Source organism: Psammomys obesus, unplaced genomic scaffold, assembly GCF_907164565.1.
Source record: "Psammomys obesus unplaced genomic scaffold, mPsaObe1.curated_primary_1811, whole genome shotgun sequence".
In the NCBI taxonomy this organism is placed as follows: Eukaryota; Metazoa; Chordata; class Mammalia; order Rodentia; family Muridae; genus Psammomys; species Psammomys obesus.
This window is the reverse complement of record NW_026596057.1, coordinates 7,846,943-7,865,883: the sequence shown is the minus strand read 5'-3', so window position 1 is coordinate 7,865,883 and position 18,941 is coordinate 7,846,943. Positions and strand designations below refer to the sequence as shown.

The window sequence follows — 18,941 nt, the reverse complement described above, 5'->3', positions numbered from 1 at the left end:
GCGAAATACGAAATATAGCTCACACATACGTGCTGAGGAAAAGAAAGGGGAGCAGAATAAAAAGACTGGGGAGTCTCCTGAGCGTTTGGGGATGGAAAGATTGTGGAATTGTAGATAGAAGATTCAAGAAGGATTGTGTTCATTTATGCCTTTGAACACACAGCTAAAGGAAGTAAAAGGTGTGATCTTTGCAGCTCCCTCTAGGCCAAGTTTCCACTGCCATGTCTCCTTAGCCTGCTAACGAAAGAACACCACTACAGCTGGTAAGGAGAAAAGAAAAGGAAGAAGATGAATTCAGAGGCAAAAGATCATGTAGGGCACTGATAATTACTAACCTGCCATGCCACAGACTGTGCATTTCTTCAAACAGCACTTTCTAACGCCAAGTTCTTACTGTTTTGTTTTTGTTTTTATGGCAAATTAACTAAGGTATCTTTTTTTCTTGCAAAAAAAAATTTTTTTAAGAAGTGGGGGGAAAATCAATTAATCAGTATCATAGTGATCCAAGAATGTCGTTTCCCAAGAGGTCAATTAATGACACGATTGCTGAATTGTCGTTCAAAATATAAGTTGTTCCTCTAAGTGCTTCCTGCAAAGAACTTCAGGACCTTGAGTTGATGTACCAGAGGAGAGGAGGTAAAGGAAGGCAGATGAAAACTGATGCCCACCAGAAAAATTCCAAAGCTGAGATGTCCCTTGAGAGAAGCCAAATAGCCCATAAAACCCTCGTGTTCCTGTCTTTTTATGCTGTGCCCCAGAGACAACAGTGAGAAAATATCTGAGAAAAAATGTACTTCCCGGAATTAAAAATCTAGCTTTGTGCTGTGTTGTTTGAACATACATGAACCCCATATATTTTAAGCTAATGTGTGCTTATGTGGCATGAGGTAAAAAAAAAATGTTAAAAGATTTTACACATAAAGCAATTAGCGTCAGGAGGTATAAATGAAAACAGTGCTTCAAGTATATACATGTACAGGTATGTGAAAGTATAATATAGCTAGGAGATTTATTATATATTGCCTGGAGCAGTCTTACTTTCCTCTCATAATTATGGTGAAATATTAATAGCACTCCCTTTAACTCTCCAGAATGTCTTGTACTGAACAATGCCTTGTGTTCAAAGGAGTCAAATAATGAAGTGTTAGCATATGTAACACTAATTAGAATTTTTATCTGAAAACTATTTTAATTTTAACTAGACTAGTTTTAAAATAAGAGGTTGATGGTAGACTTAAGGCCAAAAGCCTTGAGCATCAAAATAAAGTATAAAGAATGACAGATGTCTGAATGAAAACCTGCCCAGATGTCATCATTTTAAAAGGAATAACTAAAATACTCTTCAAAATTAGTTACATATTTCTTTAGCAACAAAGAAACTTCAGAACATGTAAATTTTTAATAAGTATTTCTACAGTGCCTCTCCTAGAGGACTAGTCAGTGCAAATGGCTCTAGGGCATAAAAGATAAATGACAGTTCTTTGTTATAAATAAACCTACAACCAGCAAGAAGAGGCATTCGCATGAACAAATGAACACACACAAATTCCCACATCTTAGGCCTGATGGGAGAAACAGGCAGAGGTTAGCAGCTGAAGTGCAGACGAGGGAGCAGGAAGGAGCCAGGAAAGGCCTTGCAGAGGCCCTGCAGGAAAGCACTTAGGAGAAGATGAAGAGTGTGCTGGCTCTATACACATGAGGAGTGACTGAGAAAGACAGGAGAGGAGAGGGAGACATTCCAGACACAGAGATTCATGTGAACAAATGCCAAAGGCAAGCGAAGTCTTAGAGGGGAGGGGACAGTGGCCTTAACAAACAGTGTGACAACAAACAGAGCTGAGCAAGCCCTTGGGAACTAGATGGTGAAATGCAAACCGGAGTGATTAAAACTTTATGCTCAGGGCTTAAAAGAGCATTCATTTTAACGGAGCAGGCAAAAATATACGTCTGGAGTTTAGAAAGGCTACTTGGGTGATAGCATAGAGAAGGGTGAGCTTAAGGGTTTCGAGGTTAGAGGTCAAAGGATCAGGAGGCTTCAGAACTTAAGCAGGGACATAGCATAGTTGTAGTAGTTGGGAATTGGTAATGTCTCCCATAGACTCCGTTTGGAACTCTCGGTCCTTAGTTTGAAGGCTATGGATCTTTGAAGCAGTGGGGCTTCATAAGAGGCACCGAGTGGTTAGACATGGCTCTCTCAAAGTTACATGCGCCACAGTTCCAGCCACAGTCTTTGCTTCCTGGTTTATATAATATGTAAACAGTTACCTCACATGCCCGGCACCACATACTTTCTCAGCCATGAAAAACTGTACTTTTTCTAAAACCATCAGCTAAATGAAACCTTTTTTCATCAAGCCACTGATATAGATCATTTCAAAAGACTTGTTCTGGAGGTGTACATTTGGGAATCATCAATGTTTTGAGGTTGAATGCTAAGAGACATGATCTGCCAACTAAAACTATAAGAGAAGAAATCCCATAGGCAAACTCAGTGTGCTCCCAAGGTTTACAGGGAGGCAAAGATGGATAGTCATTGAGAGCAAGGAAAGGAGCACTCAAAGATGGAGAGGACCTAGAAGAGAGAGAGAGAGAGAGACATGGCTGCTTTAAAACAAGAGTGGTGTTTGGGAATAAGAGTGCCCATTAGTTAGGCAGTCAGGTCCTGGTTGACCGTGGCCATGAGTATCTCCAGAAAGTGGTGGAATAAAGGCTAGATGAAGATTGAAGAATCAACTGGAGGAGGTGGGGGGGCAGATAGGCTTGAGGTAGGGTCTTTCTGAGTTATGGGTATGTGCCGGCCTTGTTGATGTAATAGAGGCTTCTGTTTTCTGCAAAAAAAAAAAAAAAAAAGCTACTAAGAGTAAATTTTCTTGGGAAGTGGGAGTGGAGATAGGATTGTAGCCTAAGTCAGGGCCAGCATCTCATCACAGATAAAGGCAGATAAGGCAGGAGGATGCTCTGAGTACAGGAAAGCTTGAGGACTGGAAGACAAGAAGCCAATTTCCTGGTTTCCAGGCCCTATGACATTGTGAAGAAGAGAGAATTAAGTTTAGCATTCCTGTATGGAGAACAGGAGGAGCCACTAACCAGAGCCACTGGAATATTACTGAGCAGAACTCAGGATTACGCTGAGATACCAGATTGATTATGTCTTGACACTGCCTTTCAGGAAGGTGGAACACGGTTTCCAAGTGTCTCAGGAACCCAGGGTAAAGACCAGTGACCACTTTCACCAACCTTTGAGTTTCAACTGGTAAAAACGTTAAACAAAGAGGAAATTAACTAACTGATCAGCAAATCGAAGTGTCTCACTCACCCGTGTGGTTCCATCACAGTGGGCTCTCTAACTTAAAGACTCCACTCTATGTCTTTGAGGTTTTAGAGGCAAAGAGGACAGTAACTTTCAAACCTTTTCTGGGCTCTTCCATTAATTCTTTAATGGGCTTTTTAAACTATAAGGGAAGTTCAAAGTGTGACCTACTTTCTGCATGCCATAAACTTAGGGACTGCATCCTATAAGACATATGTCAATGATGCCAAGGACCACGATAAGTCAGAAGAGTGTGATAGCAGCGGGGAGTGAATGGGGAATCTTGGAAATCAACAACATCAAAGAACAGTAGCTGTTGGCTGTTAGACATGAGTTCCGGTGGACACTGGACACCGAAGATGAATTGGGAATCAAGTAAGCCAGCTTCTAAGAATCCTGATGCATCAGGGGAGGAGACATGGACTGGTGGAGACAGCGGTGAATGCTGGAAGAGTGTGCCAGTGCAGAGTGGGCCTTAGTGGAAGATTTTCAAGGACTAGAATTATATCTGGGGCCCATGAGAGAAGTTAGCAAATGCTGTGCCTGATCTCAGGCCACTAAATATTTCACCAATAAACCTCCATCCATAACAAAACCTCCAGGGAGAAATCTAGGCTTTCTTTGTTTTACTTCATTTAAAGCAAAATATAGAATGTTCTGAGAAGATGTAAAAATACACAGGAGATTGATCCAGAAAGTATAAAGGGAAGGCGGGTTTGTTCAAAGTGGGGTGGGGGATGGGGGAACAAGAATAGAAGCCAGAAAGTATCTGGGAACATGCTGTCTTATCCCAGCCTGACTCTTTGCTTTTCCAGTAAGTCAGATAAAATAGGAAATGATTAAAAAAAAATAATAAAAATAAAAAGATTCATACATACCATAAACACTTTATATAACTGAAAACATAAATGTACACACATGTGCCAATCTTTTGATGTCAGGCCGGGCCTGCTTTCTGTATACGGGTCCACTGATTAGAGTTACAGCTCTTCTGTCTTACATAAACCACACCCCTTGTCTACAATTTCCAGTCTTGCTTTCTTTAGCAGGAGGGAGAGCCTGAGCACACTTGTTAAATAATCCAAATGTAGAAAGTCTCTAAATTTTTGTAAGCACTCAGCCAACAGCATGTGCTATTTTACTATTACCCTGCCCACACCTCACCAGTAGCGTGGCATTCACAGCTAAGAATTTAGCAAGGCTTTGGCAAGTCTTCAGCTCGGTTTTCAGAGAAACCAAGCAACCTTTTTGATAGGTTTATATCCTTAAAATGAAGTCGGGAAAACAGGTTGGAGGACCAAGGCAATTGCATTGCTCTTTGTAAACGCAGGAATACACAGTACACCAAGAGGACAGGCTTTCTACGGACCAACATATGTCTGCTGAAGCTGGTTATCCAGGTGGCTAGTACAGTGTGCAGAATTAGCTAATCCTACCGGCGACTTTAGAAGCTAATCAAGAGTGCTTTAGATGCACAGGCAACGGGGCCAGGCACCCAGATTGTGGGTTTTAACTAGCTGCTGTCAGATTGAATGCTGGTGTTTAAAAGGTGGCTTTCTTCTCCATGTGCTTCCTCTGTCCCTGCTCTGCCCAGTACCTAGCCCTTGAGACTCTTGCTGTTTGGGAGAAGAAAGACAGGGACTTGGACAACAAGGCTCCCAGGAAAACAGTAGGAATTTTACAGGTGAGCTCTTAGCTTCTAGTTACCTCTAGATACTGTTTCCTCTTTTCATTCAAAATTCATAGCTAGAAGTCTCACTTGTTTGACTCATTCGCTATGCACAGATCTTCTTCAGAGCTGAGCTTTTCTTCTATGAGACTGGGACCAACATTCATGCCCTTATTACTCACCACTACCAGTAACTACACATAAAGCAAAAAGCACCAGAAACAAAAACATGTTTTCCAAAAATGCTCATGGTACCAGCATCAGCTGTCAGAGGTTAGGCTTGCTTTCCCCTACACACTAATACTAACCCTCTTTTCCAATACCAAATATTTCTTTAAAAACATTCTGATGAAGCACACATTTAATTCTGGTACTTATGAGGCAAAAGTAGGCTAATCTCTGAAAGTTCAAGGCCAGTCTGATCTACATAGCAAGTTCCAGGCCAGCCAAGACTACACATAGAGACCCTGTCACAAAAAAAAAAAAAAAAAAAAATTTAAAAAAGAAGAAGAAAAAAGAAAGGAGGGAAAGAGGTAAGGAGGAAGGAAGGAAGGAAGGAAGGAAGGAAGGAAGGAAGGAAGGAAGGAAGGAAGGAAGGAAGGAGAGAAAAGAAAGAATAAATAAAATTTAATTTTTAAACTGTGTATAAGTGTGTATACATACATGCATATATGTGGCTACCTATGTAAGCCAGAACAAGGCTTCAGATTTCTGGAGCCAGAATTACAGGCAGTCATGAGCTAACACTATGGGTACTAGGAATTGAACTCCAGTCCTCTGCAAGAACAGCTAGTGTTCTTAATTGCTAAGTCATCTTTCCAGCCTTCCTCTAAAAATATTCTTTTAGTGGTCTTAGCAACTTAACACATTTTCTCCATATTCTTCAGTGAGATACCACCCAAGCAAGGAAGTTTTTCCTCAACAACTCTCCATCACAGATTCAATATATATTCAAAGTACAGAATATGAGCTTCGGGTGGAAGTGGCTACTTAGAAATGAGCCACTGTTTGTTGAAGCCTTACTGTGTAATATCGGTGTGTTAGCTGTCCATAAGGCTTCAGTATCATTCTGTTTAGTCTTCACTGTATAATCTCAGGCATCATCCTTAACTTCCTCTGGCTATTAACTTACATATGACATCAGAAGGCAGCTACGCTCACCAAGGTACCATCAATGCACATATCGTATAGGTTTATGCCAATGGTAGCAGCGAGACAGTGAGGACTAAACAGGGAGATGCAATGAAGTCTCTGGACACCCAACACAATGGAGCTATAAATATGCAAAAACAAGTGCAAATACACAGGGGCGAGGCATGCTTGAGACGTTGGCGTCGGAAGGTGCTCACTCGAAGAGAGAAGTCCAAAGCAACATCTGAATCTGGGTCCCTGGGCCTCAGAAGCTGCGCTCTCAACCAACATGTGACATTGTTTGTTTTCAGAATGCCAGGTTAAAGTGGAATTGTTGATAATTTACAAGAATGTTTTTATTGATACACACAAAGTCAATGATGCCCTTCTCTAACAATTAACTACCTTCCATCCTAGACCATCAGAATTAGTTTGGGGCATTCATCCAATTGTCCTAAGGTGTTAGCTGTTTCAGACAATGAGAGAAAATATCAGACGGCTAAAACATACTCCTTCTGGTCTAAGCAAAGTTATTGTAGGGCATGATACGAGATTCTGCTGTGCTCAACGCAAAGCTGGTTTCCGCTCTAATCTGCCAGATTCTCCTTCCACAGATATGAAATGTCTTTAACAAAGTGGAGTTAGGGAGATGGAACCATACTACAGGATAGGAAAGATGAGTGAATCAGTGACACACCTACTGGGAAGTTAAAGTAATCCAAACTTACTTTCTTGGTACACTTCTTCACAGTGTTGATCAATTCTTGCATTACCAGGTCCACACTCTTCAGCGAAGGCCCTTTCAGTTTTACTATCTGCTTTTTGACTATTGCTTCAAATGCCATGTCTGGAGTAAACAGCCCTGTCCTGAATGTAAGAAAGAGAGCAGCGGGTTATAACGAATACAGCAGCCGAGTAGTAGCCGGTAGTCCTTTAGAAGTGTTCGAGTGGACGTGCGCCTTAAATTAAGCATGTAGTAGACCAAGTTTTAAACACATATTGGTAGCTGAAGTGGCGTATCAGTCATGAGAATGCTTTACCTCACAAGCATAAGGACCTGAGTCTGACCCCCAGCACCCACACACAAAAAGACTGGACTGTGGTCCAAGCCTGTGATCCCAGAGGAGGGAAGGCAGATACGAATGGATCTCTGGGGCTCATCACGTTTAGCCTCCAAAGCCTTCTTGGAAAGCTTAAGGACCACTAAGGGGTCCTGTTTCAAAAACAAGGTGGATGGCTCCTGGAGAAAGACAGCTGAATCTGACCGCTGGCCTCCACATGCTTACATGTACACCAGGACACCTACACCCCACCCACACACTGGCACGTGCATACACACACACGTGCAAACCCCCCCACACACACACACAGAAACAGCCATGCATCAATACACACACAAACTATATATAGTTACTAGTTCTATTTAGGACTCCTCTACAATTCTATCTTTAATAACCGTAAAATACAAATTTCCATCTAGCAGCAATGCCCAAGCATTGAGAAGAGGAGCATTTGCCCAGACCTTGCCAATCCCTGGGCTCAAAGCCCCGAACCGCACACAAAACAGCCAAGCATGTTTTCATAACATTACAAAGCAATGTTAACTGTAATTGGTCTCAACTCACTATTTCAAAACAACAAAAAGGAATGCAACCAGGCCTCCATAACGGCACAGATCACTGCAGACACATTCCTGACATGATTTCTCCTAAACTGCCACCTGACAACTCTTTTCATATAGCTCTAGGTGTGCTGAGTAATCTAGAGATGACCCCAAGCATAGTGGGGCTGCGTGTGTGTTATGTTCATGTAATGTGCTGTTTTATATGAGAGTGTGCCTCTGTGCATTGGGCTATCTCTGGGGAGCCTGAGACTAACACTCAGCAGATTACGAGGGGTGACTGACCAAGTTTCCATTCACCATCTGAAAGGCTTTCAGAAGCTGCGCTCTAGTAACGAGTGGGCCTCCCTTTCACACAGTGAAGCAGCTCTTTCCAGCCCAGAATCTACTCTTTCCAGCAAGGCTGTACTGCAAAGACCTGGCTGGTTCTCAGTGTGAGCCATCAACTCACCTAGATGACGCACAAGGCCTAAAGGATGAATTTATAAAATCAGCAAGTGACTAAAATCACAAGAATCTCCTCTTTGTCTGGATTTAATTCAGATTTAATATCATAATAATGCTAACTGTGGTAGTGTGCTCCTATAACCCCAGCATGGAGAGCGGGAGGAGACAGGAGGGTCCCTCTAAGAACCTTTTCCAACATAATCTTATCTTGGCCCTGGTGGCAGAAGCTAAGCCACACTTGGCCACCAACCAGGGGACCCCTCCTTCCCTTAAGGTAACCTGTGAACCATGAACCAGCAACCTATGTGGGTTACAATCGGGACATTTCTATTGAACGTGTGCTTGTGCGATTATATGTAGCTTATTCTACATGAGCTCAAGAAATTTGTTTTTAAAAATGTGTTTTAAAACAACTGATATCATAATCTGGATTATATCACTGTTGACTGAATGCCCATGTTTCTCCTAAGACGTATATGTTGAAACCCTGTAAACTTGATGTCACAGTATTAGGATGTAGGGCCTTTGGGAAGAAACTGGTCTGTAAGGTTGGGGCTCTCATGAATGAGAGTGGTGTCTCATGGGAAGAGATCAGAGAGCTCGCTGGGCCTCCTTCGACCACATATAGGCACTGTGAGATTTGAGTAGTATCCAAACTGGAAGAAGGCCCTCACCAGGCCAAGCCAAGCTGGGGAACTCTGATGGAAGTGCCTTCAGCCTCCAGAGCAGTGAGAGACAAATTTTGTTGTTGATAAGCTAACCAGTTTGTGAGGATTTGTTATATAAGGCTAAAGATACTAAACTACAAAGTAACACAATAACCTTACTCTCAGTAAGGAGAAATGCAATCTCTAGCTCACTCCAGACACATTCTGTGCTCATGTCACTCCACCCTCCCAACCATGCTACCTACAGAAGCCAGAATGCAAAGTCCAGCTCCAGGAAGACTGGCTGCAGCTTGCCAGTGGCTGGACGCCCCCTCCTCCATCCTCAACAGCCTGCATTGTCATCTTCCACCTTCTCTCGAGTCCACTGTACAAGTCCCTCATATGCATGAACTTCTGCACCTGCACACGCACACACACACACTTACATACACAGACACACACACACACACACAGGCACACAACACCCTATGATTGAAATTATTTGTTACATAGAAATGGTTCTACTGAAAAAGAATTACCCTTCTTAATCTTTCCCAATTTTTCTCCACAACTCCAAACTATTCTGCCATGTCTCCTTGGAAATGATTGCTTATGAGCATGCTGCACCTTCCTCTCCACTCAGAGAACAGAATCTTGTTCATCTACTCAGGGATAAGTGGAATGCTGTTTTTATTGTGAAGAGTACAGGCCATGGATACAAAATGTTTTGTTGTTGTTTTGTTTTGTTTTGTTACTTAAAAGTTCCCTAGCAATATAGAAAATTAGCACTAAGCCAAAAACCAAGGTTTTCTTTTTTCTGACTTCTAACTCTCTTCTTTCTTCAGATGATGAAAAACTACATTACCAGTCATTCAGAAATGCTCATTTTCTTTTGGTAGCTTGAAGACAGGAAAAATGCGTATCACTTGCCTGATACCGTGTATGTTTTTGATTGCATAGCTTATTTCTCTTCTCAATTCTTTCTCATTGAACTCCATCTGCAGATGCAAAAATAAAATAAGCCACAGTTATGACACTTAATTCCTTTGGATAATATTATTGAATAGTATAGCATCAGGATAACTTGACTGTTATTAATAAATGGATACTCATGTCTTTTGTAAGCTAAACCCAGATGGTCAAAACATCTGTTTATATGGAGTTCAAGGCCACATGGAACACTGGGGATTTCTGGAACTTCCAGCGGAGCAGAGATTTTTTTTTTTTTTTAACTCTGTTATATGAGGAGTGCTGTGTATAAGGATACCTCCTGGACATAAACCCAGTCCCTCATCTGAACACAGAAGTCTTTTTGCTGAAGGTGGGAAAGCCGCGGCTGCCTTTTCTTTCTGGCCATTTTAACCACCTGAACCTAAGACCTCTTTATAAAAGGAAATTAATAATACCTGACCAAGCCAACACAGGATGCATTGCTGTATAAATATTTCCCAGAAGTCCTAGGCACTACAAATCTACTTGGAAGTAGGATCAAAGAGTCATGGAGCTTAGTCTCAGTAGGCACATACAGAGAACACCGGATATCGCTTTGACAGGGGTGCGGCCATTCCAGCCTCGCTCTCTGTCCACTTCCTCCCTTAACTCTACATCTCAGAGCAATGGCATCCCTCAGCTCTAGCCTATGCTGTGGCTTCAAGGCTCAGGGCCTTTATCATTCTTTCCTTTGTATCATGAGCATCCCCCCCCCCTTTCCCAACTCCTACTGCTTAACTGGCTACCCATCCTTCCAAACTCAGCTCAGAAGTCTGGCTCGTTTGTATCCTTGGGCTGGGATTCATGCCTGTGGGCTGTGTTTCCATAGCACCCCGTGTGAAGTTTGTCACTTTACTTGGCACATTTTAATAAAACCATCTATTAGCCACCTTCTTCCCACACCAATACATAAACATCCACCGCCTTGTACGTGAGGTAGGTGGCCCAGTCCCTAAGTGACTCAGCTGCCTTATTAAGCAATCAATCAATCAATCCAAGCAAATACCAACAAGCCTCACTTCACTCCTAAATACTGACACTTTCCCTTGCGTCCCTTATCGGATGGGCACCATCATCCACTCAGTGTCAAAAGCCAAAACTTGGGGGGGGGGGGGAATTTTGAACCTTCTGGTCTCTTGAATTGACCCAAGCCTGGCAACCTTATCTCTAAAATCCCACAATCATCCGTTTCTCTCCATTCTTTCTTGTTAACATCACTTTGACAAAACAGCTAAAAAGAATTTGCATGTCAGAGCTTCTCCCTTGCACAAGAGCCCTTCCAAGACCAAGTGCCCAACCGTGTGTTCGCAATTTTGCTTTCCCTGTCTTTAAAGGACTCCTGAGACTCCAGAAGCTTCGGGGCAGAAAATATGGCTCATCACCTCTGCTCAGGACCTCCTCTTCCTTACTGTATCTACTGCTTGCCCCTGGGCGATCCAACAGGCATCGAGTTCTTTGGGGTTCATTGACCCAATTAGGTAACACACACCTGTGCAAAATCCTCCGGTCGCTTTCCATTGGGAAACATAAACACCTCACTGCGACCAGGAGAGCCCTGGATGAACTGGGCACTTCCCTCCTCTCTAAATTCTTTCATCTTCCTCTCCACTAGCTCTCCACCTGCGGGGGTGTAATCACTCGGGTTTTGTTGCTTCACAGGAGGACACAGCGTCTTCCCTGAGTTAGCCTCTCCGAGGGACTTTTCTTAACGCTGATGTCTTTATGCTGTGCTCGTCGTTAATATGCCCTTCACTCAGACAGAACCTATCTAAATATCCCATGAAAGGGGGCTTTTGCATCGTATCACTGTAACACTTGAATTTTTCTTACGTTGTCTGTTTTTTCATTTTCTGTATTTCTGCACTAGACAAATTCAACCCTTCTCTCTCTTGATCCCTGAAACCTTAGCCCATAGGAGAGTCTCAGAAACAGTTGGAAGTAGACAACTGATAATTCAAGTTTTATTTCTTGAGGTAATGTCTGCGGACTCACTGAAATCAGAAAAGAAGTTACCAGTACAAAGAATTTTATTCCAAGCACTCTGCTGGTCCTGTGATCCATCACATTACATCAAGAGAGCTGCAAACGAGAATACGGAAGCAACGTGGGACGACGGAAGAAAAGAGCTTTGGTTACAAACCTTCACTATCTCAAAAGGAAAGCGTTCGTGGAAAATGCGGTTGATCTTAGCACCACCAGAGAGCTCTAACGTATCTACTTGGTCCCCCGACCCTTCGATTCTCTTCTCAAAGTCCACAGCGAACTGCTGGACCATCCTAGAATTGAGAAAGAGAAACAAACCTAAGTTAAAAGTTAGTTAAAGTCACGCGGCTCTCCTTGCCTTGCCTGACTTTCAGAGGACGAAGCTTAGACTCCTTTCCTGGTGTTCTTGGCGACACCTACTGGTCATGTCAGCACTGCGCACCGTTCGGCTGTGAGAAGCCCATCACAGGAACACTCGTCACTGAGATTTGTTTTACACATTTTAACTAGAGTAAATATATTTCAAATCTCTTTCCCTTTAAATGTGTTCTATCCATGGTGATTATAACATGAAAGGTATTTGAGGAACAGTTGAATTAAAATTAAAGCTATGTAATAAATCTCAAGCGAGCCTCTACTCCTGTGACATCATGCCTGGCCACTCCTAGGCTCCTGCTACTGAAACACCACACACACAGATACACACACACACACACACACACACACACACACACACACACACACACACACACACACACACACACGCTCCTTTTCTCCCGCCATCAGTCTCTCAGTCTCCCTTCCTCATCCTGTAACTTTGTGCTGGTTGGACTAAGCCTGGCCAGAGTTTCAAAGGTCATCAAGATACTGTTGTCCACATCTTCAGATGCCATGATTTATAGGAGTGTCTGGCCCATTCATGCAACTATGTGCTGGACATGTATTTTCCTTAGCTGTCTTGTATCAAAACACCTCAAACTTGAGCCACTTACCTTCTCCCCATCCTGAGCCTGCTGATTCTCCTGCCTTGGCTCAGCCCTCAGCAACCCCTTCTTGGGTTCCTGGAGCACCAATAGATTTCCATCCTGATGGTCACAGACCCTTCTACAATGAGTTCTGGCCTGCTTTTCAGTAGGTTCCCACAGTTTGGCTTAACCCATTATCTAGGATTCTTCATGCCGGGGTCCTGGCTGTTCTTGGGGCCCACCTCTTGTGCATGCGTATGCACCTCCCAATCTAAACAGAAGGAATCTACTAGCCAATCCTCAAATGTACCATGGCCCCGGGATTTTTCTACTTGTTTTGAGTATTTACAGTGCCATTGACTTCATCCTCTGCCTGGCTGATTTGCTTTTTCTGTTTTCAAGACTCAGCTCAAGTATTAACTCTTCCAACAACCCATCATGATCTGTGGCCCTCAGCTACCACCATCATCTACCAATGGTCAAATGAAGCAGTTCTCCACTTCTTAAGCCTATTTCTAGCAAAGTAACTGGCAGGCCATAACATCACTGCCTGTTTCCCTGTCAGTTATTCTGTTGAGGGCAAGGGCATGCATTCAGTTTATCTCTGTATGACCAACATAAAAGAGACACGTAGTAAAAGTCTGTAATTATCTTAAGCTAGCTGGTTTAAACAGAGAAAAGGTAAAAAAGTGTTCCCGTTTGTGATGCTAACTAGGCATAGAAATTCAAATTCCGACATAGTAGAACTTCCACATTCAAATACAAAATCTAATAGAAAAATATTTTCAGATCTCCTGAAATGTGTATATTTTTAATGTCCAAAAATGTATAGTATATAATGGGTTAATGTAATTATAAATTATTTAGGCATGTTCAAGTATCTGCTAATGTTTTCAATGGTTTTTTGTTTAAACACCTGGAAATTTGTAGACTATTCACTGAAACACTAGAAACATTTACAACCCGCAGCTCTGTGGATTCTTCCATGCCCTCCACTGGGTGGTATTGGAATGAGCTGTCCCCAGGCTTACTCTGTTCTCTTACCATCCTCCTTAAACCCACTCCCCTTCTCCTTCAGGGAGGGCCTTGAGTATCACTTTCCCTTGGAATTAATACCTCTCTTCACAGGTATGCCTCCTCCTCTGGGCTGCAGCATTCTCTGCTTATGATAAACAAACATTTACTAGACTCTAACACAATTCCTCATTTATAGGCTTGTCTTCATGATCCCCATCTTGAGAGCAAAGGTTCATGGTCATTGCTGACTACATGGTAGGTAATGCAGAGCCAGGGTCTGAGTAGAGTGTGTGCAAACGTGACAGGAAGAAGGAATGAAGAAACATGTCAGGAAAGACAGGTGTGGAAAAAGAAGATGACTCAACAGTCTAAGTCAACAATCTAATGGTGAAATATTCTTCAGCAGAGACCCTGAGGTCACAGAGGCAAGGACCGGTCTTTGCATCCTAGCTTCAGATAGATGTTAAGATGAAGATGTACGACCACAATATAAATATATTTCTTCTCTGTATAACTTGAAGAATTTTTATAAGAATTTAATCAAAGTCATGAAGAAACAAACTTGGAAATCATTCTACTATTGAAAAATATTCTTCTTCATCATGATATTATTTTTAAGTGAAATATGGTGTGGTGTAATTAAGATACCACTGAAACAACTTGAATATTCAGAAATCTTTTCATTAAAAAAAAAAAGAAAAAAAAAACCAGAATCCTTTTGTGACCATCACTGGAGCAGAAAACACCAAAACATCAATACTGCTGTGCTTCTGACCAAAGCAAGAACCATAGAAGGCATTTCAATGTATCCTCTCACATTTGAGGGAAGATTACGTCTTCCCCTCCTTTCAAAGAGCTGAGACAGTAGTATAATGCTAGGTCTATGCCCATCTGATTGGAGGATAAAGTTCAGGTTGTAGAAAGACGCTATAGAAGTCATCAGATTGGTGAAGTAGTCCAGGTTTACAAGAAGAAATATGTCACCTACACTGAATGAGTACAGCAGAAATGGGCTAATGGCATCACTATCCATGTGGGCACTCACCCCAGCAGGTGGTTATCACCAAGCTAAAGCTGGACTACAATGGAAATGTCTTAGAACAGAAAGCCAAATCTGGCCAAGAAGGGAAGAAATAAGACAAAAATAAGGAAGAAAGTGTTGTGATGTGTAAGAGGTCCTTGGGCACACAGACAAGCACTGGAAAAGCCAGGAAAGTTAAACATGCCAGGCTTGTCTCTTCACAGGAAGGAGATGTTTACCGCTCCACATGGAATGCTAGGAAAGAACTTCGTTTATGACCTGGTGATCTTTTGCTATCTGTAGGTCCAGGTTTCACCCAAATACTATGTATGTTTCTTTATCCCAACCCCTCCCCAAATCTTGAGCATTGCTTCTCAGTCCATAAAACCCATCCTTATGAGAAATGTCACTTGTATTATACAACAACTTTACAGCCTAAGCAACTTCTATATTATCTTAGGGCCAGGCTAGTCCCCTGGGCATTGCTTACCTCAGTCATTCTCCCTAGAACTTATCATGAGCAGAGGTCCTGAGTCAACAGGACCCATGTTTATGGAAGAAGCCATGTGTACTTTGAAAGGATTTTCAATGTCTTAAGCATTGAAAATATGCTCCCCCCAAAATATGCTGTGCTTAAATATGGCTAAAATCAACCACCCGGTGACAGACTGTAGAAGTCTAGCCCAACACTGGCTAAATAAGTCAGGGTGAGTTTCATTCTTGTCTCTCCTCACTGCCAGCCATGAAGTTTACAGGAACCCATAAACACACAATTCAAAGTGAAGACGCAGGAAGAGGGGAATATTGCATACTAAAGACTGGTTAAACGAAAAATAAAGGAATTAAGTTTTTCTTTGAGGTGCAAGGAGTAAAGGTGCCACAAAATAGGAAACAACGTGACAAACATGTAGGCAACACATGAAGTTTCAAGTGAAGCAAGGAAGAGAGAGGTGACCTACTGTAACAGAGCTTTGGTCTTCCTTGTGGGATCTTCCGGTTTGAAGTTTTTGTAGGCTTCTACTTCATGTTCTATGGAGAGCAGCTGACTCTGCAGTTTGTTCCTGAAGTTGGGCAGGGTATCTCGAATATGATTGGTAAGTTGCTAAATAAAACACAGCAAAACCAGACGTGTATCAGCCTGAAGATCGGCTCAGGAGGCGAACTACCTTCTGCCTCCACTGCTGCCCTCATCATTACCTCCTTAGAACTCACGGGCACGTTTGCTACAGACTGCATCGCAGTGTGGGAAGAGGCAGTGCTCACTCTTCTCCGCTGCCTTTGAGTCTACCACACCCTGCTAAAACACACCTGAAGTTACCTGAGGGACTGCCTGGCAGCACGTTAGTATTGGGTTTAACTTAAGATCGCTGTTCATTGATGGAACCTTAAGTTAAAGCGGACTAGAAACACCAGAGTCCAGTCAAATTTCATTCAACAAGAGTGTAGTTATGTCCCAACCTGGTAAGCACCTGGAACCTAATTGGGCAATCATGCCCTTCCAGTGTTCTACTACTCAAAGCCTACTTTATTTCTAACCTTATATTTGCAATCATATTAGTGAGTTTCCCCTACGATATTTTCAATCTGTTTATAGTTTTCTTAGGATGATACAGATATGGAACAATAACCTCAGAAGTGTTACTATCACTGGCTAAATGGGTAGAATAGTGTGGTTTGTACATGACCAACTTGGGTTGGTGTTTAAAAATGCCTTAAGTGATACAGCCAAATACTGCCATGTGGCTTCTAAATTCTCACATGCCCTTAATTAAAAAGCATACATTTTATGGTACTCTGTTAAATCACTTAAAAGTATTCTACTGGTCTTTATTTTCTAAAACTTCGGTAGTTGTTTTGCCCAAGTGGTTCAGATACGGTATCATCTACTGTTACTGACCAACCTTCACTGATGCCCTCAAAGGGCAAACAAGGGGACATTTGTGACTGTCTGGCTCATTGACAGATTATGTTCATAGAGAGGAGCTCATATAGAAATTATTAGGATATTTGTGACAAAGCCATTCACAATATTAGTCAGTGCAGTGAAAACTCAGGTCGGAAGCCTGTATTCAGTGGCCACCCATGCTTACCAAGATGCTCAGCTCCCATATGGAAAGAAAATATAGAAGTACGTGTGTTGAGGACTTATGGGAATGATATGTGTGATGCACGGAAGAGGACAGGCTGACTGTCCATTCCAGTTCTGTTCTTTTTGAGTGAGTGTGCTATCTGGAAAACATGTTTTAAATTAGTGGAAAACAATAATTGCTTCATCAAGATTTATTGTTTCACTATTTTAAATTAATAAACCAATAAATATTTAATAAAACCATTAAAGAGTTAATGGAAAAAATCTAACCTAACTATCATGGTTTGACATTTGAAACAGATCCCCAAAAGGGTACCTTGTCGGAGCTGTGTACGTTTAACTTAAGATACTACGTATTGTGAGTGAATGCTCACACATGTGTCTCCTGTTTGCTGTTCCTAACTCAGGATGTGCTTTGCTTTGAATACTGCCAACAATACTGAGGTGGAATCAGTTCCATGAGAATAGTGAGTGTGTGGGTCTAAATAATTAATTTTTTTAATTATTATCAAAAGCAAAGTGAACCTTAGGTGGGCAAAATAAATCTTATAATAAGAAATGTTAATTCAAGTAATCTACACATTTCATAATTGTACATAATGCTTAAAAGAATAATTTTTACCTGATTCAGGACCTTCTGGAGGTGTGGGGTCCCCATACGATCAGCAATATGTCTATAAGCCGGGTGAGAAAGAAAAAATTTCCTCTCTGCCAACATGGCTGCCTTAATGTCCTTCTTTCCATCTATGTCCTTCTGGCTCCTGTTGACCACCCCCACGTAGCCTGAAATGAAACACAAACCCATGGGATCTGGAACACTTTCTGCCATTTGTTCTAGAGAAACTTCAAGGCTCTCTAACAGGCAAAGTTGGTTTTAAGGCCTAAATACTGAGTCTCCTTACAATGTTCCATCTAAGACCTCACTAATCAATAAATACCTCTGGTTTGACCATTGATAAATTGTTGACATCAACAGAATACTATACCACACCTTTGAAAGCTCTATACACTTTATGAAACTATATCTTAACCGTTGTGTCATGTAGCAGGCAAGTAAACATCAGCCTTAAGACAGAAGGGTGTATATTTTTGTAGCTTATGATGAATATTTATAAACCCCCTTCAAACTCCTTCCTTCCTCTGTTTTCCTATTTCTGTTATTTTAAGACATAGTTCTCTTCTTGAACTGTTCTTTAATACAACACTTGGGAACCTTGTGCCAATCCATGTAAAGTACAGCTAATAATAAATCACTCCCTTTTAACAGAGGCAGAAGTACTGCCAGGCCTCCCTGTGGCTTGCCAGTCGTTTCCCTGCTGTATTAGAAAAGGCCTGAAGAGACCACAGCACATTACCCCTGCGAAGAGGCAGCAGCTTGTTCTCCAGCACATCCCTGGCATCCGTTCCTTCATCCATGAGATCCAGCTTGGTGATAACACCAATGGTCCTTAGACCTGCATTATGAACAGACACAGTTTTCATTACACAGTTTGCCAAGACCTAACCAATTCTATGGGGCATAAGTGTCTCAGCACTAAATGTAAGGCTCATATTCTAGACCCTTCTCCTGTTTCTCTATAGCTCCCTCTTCTTCTACTCTGCTGTCACACAAGTCTGCTGATCATCTGTTGTAAGGGGGAGGGTTACATACCTACTATCCATGAGATAATTTTCCATCCAAGAGAGAAAAGCAGCTATATCACAAATATACTACTAAATACAGTCATGTTTCACATAAACATGCGGATATATTCTGAGAAATGCACTGTATGTAGAATTCATCACTGTGCAATGCAATCATCTAGCATATATTTATGTAAAGTAAGTGGCACAGGGCAGTGTCTCAGTGGAGCTCCTGGTGTAAGCAAGAGATGCCGACGACTAAGCTGCTCTACAATGACCTCAGGAGATCACTATCACGATCTCATATACATGCATCCCACATGAATGGAAGAGTTGTTATAGAGCACTGTAACTGTATGAGTTGCATACACAAAGCAAGGAAGGGAGGAGCAGAAATTTTGATTATTCTTATTAATACCCTTGCAGTA

General features: G+C 42.0%; 1 protein-coding gene across 5 annotated transcripts in view; it reads right to left on the bottom strand.

The window, feature by feature from the left end:
* The window catches only part of Dnm3 (dynamin 3), a 477,548-nt gene that overhangs the window by 305,769 nt on the left and 152,838 nt on the right, over nt 1-18,941 (bottom strand). For all 5 annotated transcript variants that reach the window (XM_055624408.1, XM_055624405.1, XM_055624406.1 and 2 more), the window contains exons 5-10: nt 18,246-18,344; nt 17,513-17,673; nt 15,761-15,903; nt 11,956-12,091; nt 9,756-9,823; nt 6,839-6,977 (exon numbers count right to left, since the gene is read on the bottom strand). In XM_055624408.1, the coding sequence (XP_055480383.1) occupies nt 6,839-6,977; nt 9,756-9,823; nt 11,956-12,091; nt 15,761-15,903; nt 17,513-17,673; nt 18,246-18,344 (746 nt within the window). The remainder of the gene's footprint in view (nt 1-6,838; nt 6,978-9,755; nt 9,824-11,955; nt 12,092-15,760; nt 15,904-17,512; nt 17,674-18,245; nt 18,345-18,941) is intronic.